Source organism: Mesoplodon bidens, assembly GCF_964165515.1.
Source record: "Mesoplodon bidens genome assembly, chromosome: 2".
Classification (NCBI taxonomy): Eukaryota; Metazoa; Chordata; class Mammalia; order Artiodactyla; family Ziphiidae; genus Mesoplodon; species Mesoplodon bidens.
In genome coordinates, this window is record NC_138177.1 from 81,712,734 (window position 1) to 81,729,432 (window position 16,699).

Sequence of the window (16,699 nt, forward strand, 5' to 3'; positions counted from 1 at the left end):
TTAATCTCAAACTCCTAATTTATCCCTCCTCCAACCTTTCCCCTTTGATAACCATAAGTTTGTTTTCAAAGTCTGTGAGTCTGTTTCTGTTTTGTTAGTAAGTTCATTTATATCTTTTTTTTAGATTCCACATATAAATGACATTTGTCTTTCTCTGTCTGACTTACTTTACTTAGTATAACAATCTCCAAGTCCATGCATGTTGCTGCAAATGGCATTATTTCATTCTTTTTTATGGCTGAGTAATATTCCATTGTATATATGTACCACATCTTCTTTATCCATTCCTCTGTTGGTAGACATTTAGGTTGTTTCCATGTCTTGGCTATTGTAAATAGTGCTGCAGTGAATATTGGGGTGCATGTATCTTTTTGAAGTATAGTTTTCTCCAGATATATGCCCAGGAATGGGATCGCTGGATCATATGGTAGTTCTATTTTTAGCTTTTTAAGGAACCTCCATACTGTTCTCCATAGTGGTTGTACCAATTTACATTCCCACCAACAGTGTAGGAGGGTCCCCTTTTCTCCACACAATCTCCAGCATTTATTGTTTGTAGACTTTTGGCGATGGCCATTCTGACCTGTGTGAAGTGATACCTCATTGTAGTTTTGATCTGTCTACCACAAGCCAACCCCTTCCGATGGCCCTCGCTGCACAGGCTGGGACACCCCTCCCCCCTCTGCCCCCACCATGGAAAGTTAAGTTTGAAGAGGGGGGAAGAGAGAAACATGGACATGAAGAGGAAGATCCATCTGGAGCTCAGGAACTGAACCCTGGCAGCTGTTTGAGAATTTGTCCTGGACAATTGCAAATCAAATGATGGGAAAATTGAGGGCTTAATGGCTGAATTTGTGAACTTAGAGTTCCTCAGTTTAATAAATGTAGGCTTGATTTCAGTTTCAAGTCTCCCCAAACTACCTAAATTGAAAAAGCTTGAGCTCAGTGACAGTAGAATCTATGAAGGTCTGGATATGTTAGCAGAAAAACTTCCAAATCTCACACATCTAAACTCAGGTGAAAATAAACAGAATGAAGTATTGATACATGCTACAACATAGATAAATCTTGAAAACATTATGATAAGTAAAAGAAGCCAGACAGAAGAGGCCACATATCACATGCTTCCATTTATATGAAATGTCTGAAATAGTCAAATCCATAGAGACAGCAGATCAATGGTTGTCAGTGGCAGGAGTGATGCAGAGTGACTGCTAATGGCATCAGGGTTTCTTTGGGGGGGTGATGAAAATGTTCTGGAATTAGTGATAATGTTTGTACAAATTTTTGAATATACAAAATCCACTGAATATACACTTTAAAATAGTGAATTTATGACATGTGAATTACATCTCAAAAAAAGAGTCTATCTGAACCAGAAGTCTTTATACAAAAGCTATTACTTAAGGACTGTGTCAGCCACCATAGGAATAATGATAAATAAAAGCTTCAAAAAGCATTTGTCCCATACTTTTACCCTCTTGGAGATACTTCTTGCCGAAGAACATAAAAGGATTCCAATTGTTTTGAATAGTGCCAAGTGTGTTTACTTAAGTTAAAATATGTTTTTAATATTTTATATTAAACATCTGAAATAAGGCACAAAGCAATTACTTGGAAGAAATATTAAAGTGAGTAGATAAAATGTGAGACACAGGAGCAATTATATCCTAATCAGTCTGACTCCTTATTAAGTAGTCCTTCCCAAAACTTAAGTCTTCTCTTGTTTTCTTCCTGGAAACACAGTTTGTGTCTGGGTTCTATGGATAATTTTTTTCCTTAAATGATTTTATAAATCCCTCAAATCAAACAAGAAATTTTTAATAATATCCCTCTTCCTGTTACCCTTCCAGGTGTTACCTCCAAACACAGGCTGTCTTTATATTGATAGGGACTGTTCAGCTATATATTGCCATGAATCAAGCAGTGATATATACCATCCTTTTCAAAAACGTGAGCAGCTGAGAGCTAGCAGGTACATCATGAAGCACACGTCAGAGGTTATCTGTGAGGTCATGGATCCCGAAGGAAACGCCTTTCAGGTAAAGTGCATCATTATTATGGAGAGAGAGGCTATGGCTTTGCTTTTGAGGTATTTCACACAAGAAAGCTCCCCCCCTGAGCTCCCCTGGTGGCGAAGTGGTTGAGAGTCCACCTGCCGATGCAGGGGACACGGGTTCGTGCCCCGGTCCAGGAGGATCCCACATGCCGCAGAGCGGCTGGGCCCGTGAGCCATGGCCGCTGAGCCTGCGCTCCACAGCGGGAGAGGCCACAACAGTGAGAGGCCCGCGTACCGCAAAAAAGAAAGAGCTCCCCTATAGCATTTTATCTTAGCTGCCTTGGGATTAGTTATCCATTAACTGCCAATACACTTTGGACAGCAGCAATGAATGTCAGTATCTTCAATTCTCAAGTGTACTTCATTAGGAGATAGCAAGTCCAACAATGAGGATGGTTGAAATGCTAAAGCCAAATAAGTAATTAGAACAAAAGGGAAAAAAGTTACTAACCATCTAAAAATAATGCCAACAAAGAGGAGTGATATAAATGCTCTGTATCTGGGTTCAAGTGAGAGAAAATACATGGGGCAGCAGGCAAGTCTGCTTAACTAGGCAGAGAATCCACAGTGAGAACTATCAGTTAGTGTGAGGGTTCCAGTAGGGCTGAGGATGGGGTGTTGGGAAGCCTGGAGAGGTGCTTAGCTATTCAGTGGTAGAGCTCCATCTTCTGTTTCTCTGTCTTTCCTCTTATCTCTAAGCCAGGCATTGGCAAGCCATGGCCACTTGTTTATATGGGCCCATGAGCTAAAAATGCAGAGTGACTGCATTTTACATTGTTAAATGGTTGGGGGAAATCAAAAGGAGAAGAATATTTCATGACACATAAAAATTAAAAGAAATTCAAATTTCAGTGTCACTATAAAGTTTTACTGCAACATAGCCACGCTCATTTGTTTACATATTATCTCTGGCTGCTTTTGCATATAATGGCAGAGTTGAGTAGTTGCAACAGAAACTCTACAGCCAACAAACCCTGAAATATTGATTATCCGTTCCTTGACAAAAAGATGTTTGCCAACCCCTTCTCTAGGCACTTTTTTTTTCACTCCTCACCCAGTGGTGGAATTTCATGTGTTGTCTGGCGGGTGGTGGAGTTACTTTTTAGATTTGGAACTGTACCACAGAGTCCCCAACTTTGTTTGGGATGCAGACAAGCCCTGATCCAACTTAGTTTTTCTGTGCTAAGTCAGTGAAACTTCACAGCATGAGTTCAGGCTGCTAAGAGGTTTCAGTGTGCAATAAATTGAAATTGAAACCTAAAGCCCAAACCCTCTGAGTTGAAACATGCAAGCCAAACATTATTCTAGACAGTGATGCTCTTCTTGGGCATTCCCTTCAGTGGCCTTTCAGCCTGACCACACCATATCTAGACAGTAGTAATGGCTAGAACAATTCTTCTCATAGTGAGACTCAATCTGTCTCCCTATATATCCATGAGCCCTAATTCTGTGCTTAGAATCCATACTATCACTCTTAATATTTCAAGACAACCATCACATAAATAGCCTTCCCTCCATGTTTAAATTCCCAGTTCCCTGAACTTATCTTCAGAAGATAAGTGAGTCCCCTGCCATCCTAGTCACCTTCCTCTGAATGTATTCAGGTTTGTCTTCCTGTTTGTTTTCACAGTCTAGGTGTGGTTTGTAAGTGGAGATGTGCTACTAGGTTTTTACTTTTATTAATGCAATCTATACTTAGTGCACAATTCCTTACAAAGAAATATCCCTGATTTTCTGAGTATCCAAAAGATCACCTGCTATCTCAAATGGGATCAAAAGAAATGTAAGTTTATGGCATTTTTCTTTTCTTTTAGTTGCTTATATACTGTGTCCCTTAGGTCATGGCTGATGGTAGTGCATCAACTATCCTATCTGAAAACAATTTGGAAGATGACTTAAATGCAAAAGCTGAAGGCTATGACATGTTATCATCCACTCACCTTCATAAGAATCATCTGAAAATCTATGGTGAACATGTCCCCAGGTAATATGATAAAAATAACATCATGACTTTTATTTTCAATTCCAAGTTCAAGGAGCATTTTAGCTGAATATGTCAAGGGATTATATTTTTATTTCTTCAAATAGGTTTTTTGTTATCTATGCTGATGGATCAGGAGTGGAACTTCTTCGGGACAGTGACATAGAAGAATACCTCTCCTTGGCATACGGAGAATCAACTACCGTAGTTCTTCAAGAGCCAGTACAGGATCAGCCAGGTAGAGAATCCAGACTGGAACTCGTTGTGTCCCTTTACCAGCTCTCATCCTCCTTATCCAGTCTACCCCCGTGTCATCTCTACTTTTTTCCCTTTGCTCGCTTTTCAACTCTACTTTTCACCTGGCCATGTCGACCTATTTATACAGTGATTTATGTTTGTACCACGCTTTATCTAAGCATCAACCTATATAAATTGTGTATGATACCCCTCCTACCTATAAGCAGACTCGTATCTGCGTTTATATCTGTTAGGTATGTTTAGTTATGTACCTAGGTTCCTATTTATGTGTTTGTTTCATCTTGGTAGGGGAAAACAAAAGTGAGTTATCTTTCATAAGTTCATTTTTTATCATCTTGAATGTGTTGCCTTGGTGAATTTAGTACAACAAGAGGAGAAAGTACATTTCACGTGTCATTTAGAAAATCAACCTGAAATATAGGATAAGTTACATATTATATTCATAGGGTATTTACATGTTTTCATCAATTTGAAAGAAATTAGTGTGTGATTAAAGGTTAGAGACATATATTGCACTAAGTAAGAGCCACTGTATATGTAACGTGTATTTAAACACAAGAAAAAAAAACCTTTCATGTTATCTGTGTACCAAAGCAATGTGCTATATCTAGGTTTATGTGTGTGTTTCCTTTTTATCTTTTCTCTGATTGGTGGGATATATTTTGTGCTCATTTATGAATATGCCTGCATCTATGTACAATTGTATCTTTGAATGTATCAATGTACATTGTGTGATGTTATAAATTTGTCCTTTCTGTGTGAATATAGGGAGTGGGGAGCTCTGACTGGTTGTACAGTCTGTGTGTGGAACTGTAAGAGAAAAGGAATTTATCTCAAATTGCTTTCTTAGTTGTTTAGCATCTACGTGAAAAACCACCATGTGCCAAACACTGGCTGGGTGTTAGGAATACATTGGTGAGCTAAGACAGCAATAGACCCTGCTTTCACAGAGCTTAGACTTTAATGAGAGAGATAGGCATTAAATGTATAGTCACACAAATAACTGTATCATTATAAATTGGGATAAGATCTATGAAGTAAAGGAATATGATTCTATGAGAACATCTAACAGAGGAGCCTGACATAGTCTAGAAGCCTTCCCTGAAAACACTGGAGCCAAGAGCTACTGGATAAGTAGGCATTAATTAAAATAGGAGGAGGAGCTTTCTTGGAGGACAGAATACAAAGCAGGAAGCTTAAAGCTTTGGAGAACAGGGGAAAAAAGGCTAAAGTAGGCAAAGTACAGAAGGGAAAATAGCGCAAGTTGAGTCAGGGGTGAGGCCTCTGTTTTATCCCATAAGCAATGGGAAGTCAAAGAAGATTTTACATCATGGACTAGCATAATCAGTCACCCTGACTGTGGAGGGCGGTTCATTCAGAGTAGATGTGGGCAGAAAAGTTAGTTGTCATTGTAGTCCAAAATAGGATGGCTCTGAGGGGAATAGTTTAAGGTAGGGCCACTGGAGGGGGAAGAGATAGATGAACTCAAGAAATGTTTAGTGGCAGAATGGACAGGACTTGGATGTGGTTTCCGAAGGACAGTGAAGTGTCCATTAATACTTTCAGGTGATCTAAATCCAGCTTTTTTAGGTGTTACCATGACTGAGACTCTCCTTTCTTGTTAGACTGTAAGGTCCTTAAGCCTAGTCATTGTGTCTGGCTTCTCAAAAGTGTTTGTTCGATTTGGTGAATACCTATTGAATTTCTCAGAATATTTCTGAAAGTGAAATGATCCTCTGATAACTCTTTGTAAACCAGGTGCCCTGAGCATTACTGTCCTTCGCCCTTTCCATGAAGCTTCACCATGGCTAATGAAGAAAGAATTAGATACAATTGTTCCTCCTAATCTCCAGTCAAGGACATGGGAGACATTTCCCTCTGTTGAGGTACAAACTTTTCTGCTATAAAGTAACTATATTTGCATATCCATCTATCTATGGACCAGAGTTCAGCAATTCTCCTGTATATTCACACATTTCCCTTCTTTTGTAAATTGTTAATGGGCTCAAGGAGTTTTATATTTGTAGATTTTAGAGAAATATACCTGACTAGTTTATCTCAGTTTTATTTCTTTTAGCCTACATTGCAGGCTTGAACGTCTTCCTATAATATGAAAATATTCAGTTTGAGTAACCCATTACTGATATTTTGCAATACAGAAACCTTCCCTCTCCCAATATTTATTTGTTAGTTTTAACACACAATGTTAGGTCTTTCACTTTCCCTTTAATCTTAATTTATTAATGCACAAACTGAGTGTGTAAGAATAATGTGAAATATTAAATACAGGGACTTGCAACTGCAATTTTAAAAAGTAAGCATTGTAATTGTGGCAGCTTAGAGAAAGGCCCACCTAAGGTTTTTTTTTTTTGTATTTTTTGTGGTACATGGGCCTCTCACTGTTGTGGCATCTCCCACTGCGGAGCACAGGCTCCAGAGGCGCAGGCTCAGCGGCCATGGCTCACGGGCCTACCCGCTCCGCGGCATGTGGGATCTTCCCAGACCGGGGCACGAACCCGTGTCCCCTGCATTGGCAGGCGGACTCTCAACCACTGCACCACCAGGGAAGCCCCCACCTAAGGTTTTTTAAAGAGTGAGAGAAAATATCTTGAGCAAGAATCATAAAGTCCTGCATCTTGCCAGATTTGCCATTTCATTTTTTTTACATATTTATTGGAGTATAATTACTTTACAATGTTGTGTTAGTGTCTGCTTTATAATAAAGTGAATCAGCTATACATATACATACGTTCCCATATCTCCTCCCTCTTGCGTCTCCCTCCCTCCCACCCTCCCTATCCCACCCCTCTAGGTGGTCACAAAGCACCGAGCTGATCTCCCTGTGCTATGCTGCTGCTTCCCACTAGCTAGCTATTTTACATTTGGTAGTGTATATATGTCCATGCCACTCTCTCACTTTATCCCAGTTTACCCTTCCCCCTCCCCGTGTCCCCAAGTCCATTCTCTACGTCTGCGTCTTTATTCCTGTCCAGCCCCTAGGTTCATCAGAACCTTTTTTTTTAGATTCCATATATATATGTGTTAGCATACGGTATTTGTTTTTCTCTTTCTGACTTACTTCACTCTGTATGACAGACTCTAAGTCCATCCATCTTGCTACAAATAACTCAATTTCATTTCTTTTAATGAATGAATAATAGTCCATTGTATATATGTGCCACATCTTCTTTATCCATTCATCTGTCAATGGACACTTTGGTTGCTTCCAAGTCCTGGCTATTGTACATAGAGTTGCAATGAGCATTGTGGTACATGACTCTTTTTGAATTATGGTTTTCTCAGGGTATATGCCCTGTAATAGGATTGCTGGGTCATATGGGAGTTCTATTTTTAGTTTTTAAAAGAACCTACATGCTGTTCTCCATAGTAGCTGTACCAATTTACATTCCCACCAACAGTGCAAGAGGGTTCCCTTTTCTCCACACCCTCTCCAGCATTTATTCTTTGTAGATATTTTGATGATGGCCATTCTGACTGGTGTGAGGTGATACCTCATGGTGGTTTTGATTTGCATTTCTCTAATGATTAGTGATGTTGAGCATCCTTTCATATGTTTGTTGGCAATCTGTATATCTTCTTTGGAGAAATGTCTATTTAGGTCTTCCACCCACTTTTGGACAAGGTTGTTAGTTTATTTGATATGGAGCTGCATGAGCTGCTTGTATATTTAGAAGATTAATCCTTTGTCAGTTGCTTTGTTTGCAAATATTTTCTCCCATTCTGAGGGTTGACTTTTCATCTTTTTTATGGTTTCCTTTGCTGTGCAGAAGTTTTTAAGTTCATTAGGCCCCATTTGTTTATTTTTGTTTTTATTTCCATTACTCTAGGAGGTGGATCAAAAAGGATCTTGCTGTGATTTATGTCATAAAGCATTCTGCCTATGTTTTCCTCTAAGAGTTTTATAGTGTCTGTCCTTACATTTAGGTCTTTAATCCATTTTGAGTTTATTTTTGTGTATGGCATTAGGGAGTTTATTAATTTCATTCTTTTACATTTAGCTGTCCAGTTTTCCCAGCACCACTTATTGAAGAGGCTGTCTTTTCTCTGTTGTATATTCCTGCCTCCTTTATCAAAGAAAAGGTGACCATATGTGCAAGGGTTTATCTCTGTGCTTTCTATCCTGTTCCATTGATCTATATTTCTGTTTTTGTGCCAGTACTATACTCTCTTGGTTACTGTAGTTTGTAGTATAGTCTGAAGTCAGGAAGCCTGATTTCTCCAGCTCTGTTTTTCTTTCTCAAGATTGCTTTGGCTGTTCAGGGTCTTTTGTATTTCCATACAAATTATAAAATTTTTTGTTCTAGTTCTGTGAAAAATACCATTGGTAGTTTGATTGGGACTGCATTGAATCTGTAGATTGCTTTGGGTAGTATAGTCATTTTCACAATGTTGATTCTTCCAATCCAAGAACATAGTGTATCTCTCCATCTGTTTGTATCGTCTTTGATTTCTTTCATCAGTGTCTTATGGTTTTCTGCATACAGGTCTTTTGTCTCCTTAGGTATGTTTATTCCTAGGTATTTTATCCATTTTGTTGGAATGGTAAATGGAAGTGTTTCCATAATTTCTGTTTCAGATTTTTTGTTGCTAGTGTATAGGAATGCAAGAGATTTCTGTGCATTAATTTGTATCCTGCTACTTTACCAAATTCATTGATTAACACTAGCAGTTTTCTGTTACCATCTTTAAAATTCTCTATGTATAGTATCATGTCATCTGCAAATAGTGACAATTTTACTTCTTTTCTGATTTGGATTCGTTTTATTTCTTTTTCCTCTCTGATTGCTCTGGCTAAAACTTCCAAAACTATGTTGAATAACAGTGATAAAAATGGGCACCAATGTCTTGTTCCTGATATTAGAGGAAATGGTTTCAGTTTTTCACCATTGAGAATGATGTTGGCTGTGGGTTTGTCAAATATGGCCTTTATTATGTTTAGGTAAGTTCCCACTACGCCTACTTTCTGGAGGGTTTTTATCATAAATTAGTGTTGAATTTTGTTGAAAGCCTTTTCTGCATCTATTGAGACTATCAGGTGGTATTTATCCTTCAATTTGTTAATATGCTTGCTATGTCACATTGATTGATTTGCATCTCTTGAGGAATTCCTGCATTCCTGGGATAAACCCCAGTTGATCATAGCGTATGATCCTTTTAATTTGCTGCTGGATTCTGTTGCCTAGTATTTTGTTGAGGATTTTTGCATCTATGTTCATTAGTGATATTGGCCTGTAGTTTTCTTTTTTTGTGACATCTTTGTCTTGTTTTGGTATCAGGGTGATGGTGGCCTTGTAGAATGAGTTTGGGAGTGTTCCTCCCTCTGCTATATTTTGGAAGAGTTTGAGAAGGATAGGTGTTAGCTCTTCTCTAAATGTTTGATAGAATTCGCCTGTGAAGCCATCTGGTCCTGGGCTTTTGTTTGTTGGAAGATTTTTAATCGCAGTTTCAATTTCACTGCTTGTGATTGGTCTGTTCATATTTTCTATTTCTTTCTGATTCAGTCTTGGCATGTTGTGCATTTCTAGGAATTTGTCCATTTCTTCCAGGTTGTACATTTTATTGGCATAGAGTTGCTTGTAGTAATCTCTCATGATCTTTTGTATTTCTGCAGTGTCAGTTGTTACTTCTCCTTTTTCATTTATAATTCTATTGATTTGAGTCTTCTCCCTTTTTTTCTTGATGAGTCTGGCTAATGGTTTATCAATTTTGTTTATCTTCTCAAAGAACCAGCTTTTAGTTTTATTGATCTTTGCTATTGTTTCCTTCATTTCTTTTTCATTTATTTCTGATCTGATCTTTATGATTCCTTTCCTTCTGCTAACTTTGGGGTTTTCTGTTCTTCTTTCTCTAATTGATTTAAGTTTACAGTTAGGTTGTTTATTTGAGATTTTTCTTGTTTCTTGAGGTAGGATTGTATTGCTGTAAACTTCCACCTTAGAACAGATTTTGCTGCATCCCATAGGTTTTGGGTCATTGTGTTTTCATTGTCATTTGTTTCTAGGCATTGTTTGATATCCTCTTTGATTTTTTCAGTGATCTCTTGGTTGTTTAGTAGCGTATTGTTTAGCCTCCATGTGTTTGTACTCTTTACAATTTTTTTCCTGTAATTGATATCTAGTCTTATAGCATTGTGGTCAGAAAAGATACTTGATATGATTTCAATTTTCTTAAATTTACTGAGGCTTGATTTGTGACCCAAGATATGATCTATCCTGGAGAATGGTCCATGTGCACTTGAGAAGAAAGTGTATTCTGTTGGTGTTGGATGGAATGTCCTATAAATATCAATTAAGTCCATCTGGTCTAATGTGTCATTTAAAGTTTGTGTTTCCTTATTTATTTTCATTTTGGATGATCTGTCCATTGGTGAAAGTGGGGTGTTAAAGTTCCCTATTATGATTGTGTCACTGTCAATTTCCCCTATTATGGCTGTTAGCATTTGGCTTATGTATTGAGGTGCTCCTATGTTGGGTGCATAAATATTTATAATTGTCATATCTTCTTGGATTGATCCCTTGATCATTATGTAGTATCCTTTGTCTCTTGTAACAGTCTTTATTTTAAAGTCTATTTTTTCTGAGATGAGAATTGCTACACCACCTTTCTTTTGATTTCCATTTGCATGGAATATCTTTTTCCATCCCCTCCCTTTCAGTCTGTATGTTTCCTCAGGTCTGAAGGGGTCTCTTGTAGGCAGCATATATACGGGTCTTATTTTTTTATCCATTCAGCCAGTCTGTGTCTTTTGGTTGGAGCATTTAATCCATTTGCATTTAAGGTAATTATCGATATGTATGTTCTGATTACCTTTTTCTTAATTGTTTGGGGTTTGTTTTTGTAGGTCTTTTCCTTCTCTTGTTTTTCCTGCCTAGAGAAGTTCCTTTAGCGTCTGTTGTACAGCTGGTTTGGTGGTGCTGAATTCTCTTAGCTTTTGCTTGTCTGTAAAGGTTTTAATTTCTCCATCGAATCTGAATGAGACCCTTGCTGGGGAGAGTAATCTTGGTTGTAGGTTTTTCCCTTTCATCACTTTAAATATGTCCTGCCACTCCCTTGTGGCTTGCAGAGTTTTTGCTGAAAGTTCAGCTGTTAACCTTATAGGGATTCCCTTGTATGTTATTTGTTGCTTTTCCCTTGCTGCTTTTAATATTTTTTCTCTATATTTAATTTTTGATAGTTTGATTATATGTGTCTTGGCATGTTTATCCTTGGATTTATCCAGTATGGGAGTCTCTGCACTTCCTGCACTTGATTGACTGTTTCCTTTCCCATATTAGGGAAGTTTTCAACTCTAATCTCTTCAAATATTTTCTCAGTCCTTTTCTTTTTCTCTTCTTCTGGGACCCCTATAATTTGAATGTTGGTGCATTTAATGTTGTCCCAGAAATCTCTGAGACTGTCCTCAAATCCTTTCTTTCTTTTTTCTTTATTCTGCTAGGTGGCAGTTACTTCCACTATTCTGTTTTCCAGGTCACTTATCCATTCTTCTGCCTCACTTATTCTGCTATTGATTCCTTCTAGTGTATTTTTAATTTCATTTATTGTGTTGTTCATCATTGTTTGTTTGCTCTTTAGTTCCTCTAGGTCATTGTTAAACATTTCTTGTATTTTCTCCATTGTATTTCTGAGATTTTAGATCATTTTTACTATCATTACTCTGATTTCTTTTTCAGGTAGACTGCCTATTTCCTCTTCATTTATTTGGTCTGGTGGGTTTTTACCTTGCTCTTTTTCTGCTGCATACTTCTCTGTCTTCTCATTTTGTTTAACTTGCTGTGTTTGGGGCCTCCATTTCTCAGGCTGCAGGTTTCTAGTTCCTTTATTTCTGGTGTCTTCCCCTAGTGGGTGAGGTTGGTTCAGTGGGTTATGCAGGCTTCCTGGTGCGGGGGACCGTTGCCTGTGTTCTGGTGGTTGGGGCTGGGGCTTGTCCATCTGGTGGACAGTGCTGCATCCGGTGGTGTGTTTTGTAGTGTCTGTGAACTTAGTATGACTTTAAGCAGCCTCTCTGCTACTGGATGGGATTGTGTTCCTGTCTTGTTAGTTGTTTGGCATGGGGCGTTCAGCACTGGAGCTTGCTGGCTGTTGGGTGCAGGTGGGTCTTGGTGTTCAGATGGAGATCTTTGGGAGAGCTCTCACCGATTAATATTACATGGGACTGGGAGGTCTCTGGTGGTCCAACATCCTGGACTCGGCTCTCCCACCTCAGAGGCTCAGGCCTGACACCCAGCTGGAGCACCAAGACCCTGACAGCTACATGGCATGGAAGAAAAGGAAGAGAAAGAAAAAAACAAGAGCAAACAGAATGCCAAAAGAAATGGTAACAGTAAAACTAAGCAGACAAAATCACACAAAGAAACATACACAAACACACTTGCAAATAAATATGAACAGACAGAACCCAAAGACAAATGGTAAAAGCAAAACTAAACAGACAAAATCACACAAAGAAACACACACACACACTCACAAAAAGAGAAACAAAAAAGTAAGAGATCAACGAAACCAATAAACAAACCCACAAATGAAAACAAACACTAAAAACTAAACTAAGGTAAACATAAAACCAAAAACAAATCAAACACAGAAAGCAAACCCAAGTCCACAGTTTCCCCCAAAGTCCACCACCTCAATTTTGGGAGCACTCATTGTCTATTCAGGTATTCCACAGTTGCAGGGTTTCCCAAGTCGATTGCAGGGATTTAATCTGCTGCTCCTGAAGCTGCACAGAGAGCTTTCCCTTTCTCTTCTTTGTTCACACAGCTCCTGGGGTTCAGCTTTGGTTTTGACCCCACCTCTGCATGTAGGCTGCCCTCAGGCATCTGTTCCCTGGCCAGAGAGTAGGCGGTTAAAGCAGCAGCTGATTAGGGCTCTCTTGCTCACTCAGGCCAGGGAGAGCGAGGGGTACGGTAGTCACAGTTGAGATGCCGGAAGTGCTTGTGGCAGCAGAGGCTGGTGTGACATTGCAAGAGCCTGAGGCATGCTGTGTGTTCTCCTGGGTTAGTTGGCCCTGGCGTGTTGCACAGGCTCCCGGCAGGGTGTGGGTAGTGACCTGTGCTTGCCCACAGGACCCTATATTTCTGTTTGGTGCCTATAAGCAACATGGTGAATGAAGATGATCTGAATTCTAGTCTTGGCTCTATCAATTATTAATGTGGGATTTGGGAAAAGTCACAATGCATGTCTTAACTCCTTATCTGAAAAATGAAAAGACCACACCAAATGGTTTACTAAAACTATCTCCAAGTTGAAAATACTGCACTGTGAGAAATAATATACCACACCTGAGATTAATGAAGGACGTTCATTCTCTTCCTCCACAGCTCCTATAGCTATGACCTTCTATGCCCATTGGAGTGGCCACCCAAGCAAGCCTCTGAGTAGCTATCACTGACCAGGCATTTGGCACTGAAGAACAATTTATTTTATTTTATTATTTTTTTTCATAAATGCTGGAGAGTGAGTGGAGAAAAGGGAACCCAACCCTCCTGCCCTGTTGGTGGGAATGTAAATTGATACAACCACAATGGAGAGCAGTATGGAGGTTCCTTAAAAAACTAAAAAAAGAATTACCACATGACCCAGCAATCCCACTACTGGGCATATACCCTGAGAAAACCATAATTCAAAAAGATACATGTACCACAATGTTCATTGCAGCACTATTTTCAATAGCTAGGACATAGAAACAACCTAAATGTCCATCAACAGATGAATGGATAAAGAGATATGGCACATATATACAATGGAATATTACTCAGCTGTAAAAAGGAATGAAATTGAAGAGCAACTTAAAATGAAACACATGAGGGCACACCACTCCTGAAAATCAATTACAAGGAGAACATACAGATGTGAATCTACTCAAGACACATGTTTCTGTCCAAGAGATCCCGGGAAGATTCTAGTGGCATGCTTAATCTAGAATGAGCTCAAAGACCTCCCAGATCTATGGGATGATTTCTCTCTCAAAGTATCTCTCCAGGTCAAAATGAACATGGAACCAAAAAGTTAAAGATTGTTAATTCCAAGTGTCTTAGGCTCCCTGTGGATTTTAGGGAATAGTTGCATGCATTTGGCATAACCGAGGTTGCTGCTGCATCACCATGGCAACAGCATGGCTTAGCATTCCCCTAAATGCTATCCAGTGGGACATCAGGCAACAGGATTTTTAAATATCCTTATTCTTGGTAACATATTTAAAGAGGAAAACTTGCCCAGTTCTGTTCCCAGTTTCCCTTATATTTGCAAACCTTTTTGAGAGTAGGGATCCATTTTATCACTGTGGTATTCCCTAATGAGTGGTTCCTAGCATAGAGTGTCTACATAATAAGTACTTGGTGGAAAAAACAATTCTAACGGTAAAATATTCTCATTTGTTTAGTGGTTGTTTTGTTTTGTTTCATTAATAGAAAAAAACTCCAGGGCCTCCATTTGGCACTCAGATTTGGAAGGGCCTCGATGTTGGGTCCAAACAGTTAGTGAGTGCCCCAGCCCCTATACAGAAGAGCCCCAGCGTGCTACAGATACGCCAGTTCATCCAGCACGAGGTCATAAAGAATGAGGTGAAATTGAAACTGCAGATTTCCCTGAAGGTAATGGAATTCTGGTAACCTGACCCAAAAGAATCAGGAACAGAGCAATCATTCTTCTTGGTTTCCTGAGGAACCTGAAATTATGTAATTCTGCCAATATTTATCTAATGCAACACATAAATGTCAATCTTCTAGAGAGTAGGAGGTTGAAAGGCAGAAAATGCTTAATGGTTCCCATAAGGTATAGGAAGTATTGAGACCCCGAAGACATTGAGAAGATAAGTAACTTTTATATGTGATTGCAATATTGTCCTCCTCTTCTCTCAGTATATAGAAAACTGATCTAGTAACCTCTGGAAAAAGGTAGAACTGCATATTAACCTGATACTTGTTGGAGGAAGAAAAGGATTGTTGGTTTTGGGAAATAGTCTAAAAATTTGTACATATATAGTTAACTGTATAAGCATATCTATAACATCTCACTGTCAAGTGTGTCAGCTCTCTCAGAACAGGTATCATATGTGTTTTGTTTATGGTTATGTACCCAATACCTGGCATATAGCAGGGGACCGTTATCTGTGAAAACAGATCAAATATTTATGCAAAAGGTAAAGTATATTTCTCTTGGAAGCAAAGGCATGAACTGAGTAACTTACATTCATAGATCTCATCATAAAGGCTATACCTGGAAAGGACTCTAGAAATCATCTAACCCAACTCTGTCCATTTTATTGATGAGGACACTGGAGCACTGAATGAGAAGCTGGGCCTCTCTGAGGTCCTCAGACAATTCTAATGTCCTGTGGCTCTTAAAGCTTTGCTTTTGGACTTTTCAGGTCTTTGTTTATTAACGTATTAAGGAAAAGCCTTTCCAGATTGCTTGACCAGTAACTGATTGTTGAGCCTTGTGAACTTACATATTCTTAACCTTTTTGTAATATTTCAAGCTGATGTTGACTATTCTGTGTCTGTCTCTACCATATTTCTGCATTTTATTGATTTCTTTTATTCTACTGATTCAGAATTATATAAACCATATTCTAAAGAAAGAAGATGAGCTACAGGAAATGACAGTTAAAGATTCCAGAACTGAGGAGGAGAGAGTCAATGCTGCAAATCTCCTCAAGCTAGTTATGGTGAGAAAGAAATGTTTTTTACTCTAGTGGTTTTACTATTGCCTCAATATTAAATGCTTCGAGACAAAATATTGTAAATAATAGCTGTTTCTGCCACTTCTATGAAGCATTTTCTCCCTCCTTATAATTTCTTATTTCTGTGGAACTCTGATCCCTTATATATATCGAATTTTCCAGAAGCTTTTTAGGCTCTTCCTTAAATCATAAATAATTCTGAAGGCTCTTAAATAAAAGTTTTTATTGTCTTCAGAGAAACTGACATTCATTGAAATGTCTTATGAATTAATGAATGAAATAAGAAGAAGGAAGAAAAATCAATTTCTACACTTAAAATTATTTCCATTTTTAGAAATTTGCTGAGTGAAAGAAATGACTAAAAAATATCAAGTCACTTTTTGTATTGGCATTAAAAAACTAATTCATTTTATAGTAAGTTCCATAAAAGATCAATTTGATCACATAAGGAATCCTTCTAAACAAAGTAAATTTTGTATGTAATATAATCATCATCATTAAGGAATTCTATCTTCATTTCAGTCTTTCCCTAAAATGGAGAAAACTACAAAAAGTCATGTTACTGAAGGTAATTACATTTAATATTTTTCTGAAAAATAGTTACAGATTGCAAAGGAACAATCTTAAATACACTTCTCAGTTATTCTCTCATCTGATAGCAAAGTACCACGTACATATTTCTGTTGTCATATTGACCATG

At 38.3% G+C, this 16,699-nt stretch overlaps 1 protein-coding gene across 1 annotated transcript in view; it reads left to right on the forward strand.

The window, feature by feature from the left end:
• The window catches only part of SPAG17 (sperm associated antigen 17), a gene marked incomplete at its 5' end in the record, with an annotated part of 215,822 nt that overhangs the window by 149,668 nt on the left and 49,455 nt on the right, over positions 1-16,699 (forward strand). The window contains 7 exons of the mRNA XM_081224979.1: positions 1,854-2,042; positions 3,898-4,043; positions 4,148-4,278; positions 6,057-6,184; positions 14,726-14,908; positions 15,871-15,984; positions 16,522-16,567. Coding sequence (XP_081081105.1) covers positions 1,854-2,042; positions 3,898-4,043; positions 4,148-4,278; positions 6,057-6,184; positions 14,726-14,908; positions 15,871-15,984; positions 16,522-16,567 — 937 coding nt within the window. The remainder of the gene's footprint in view (positions 1-1,853; positions 2,043-3,897; positions 4,044-4,147; positions 4,279-6,056; positions 6,185-14,725; positions 14,909-15,870; positions 15,985-16,521; positions 16,568-16,699) is intronic.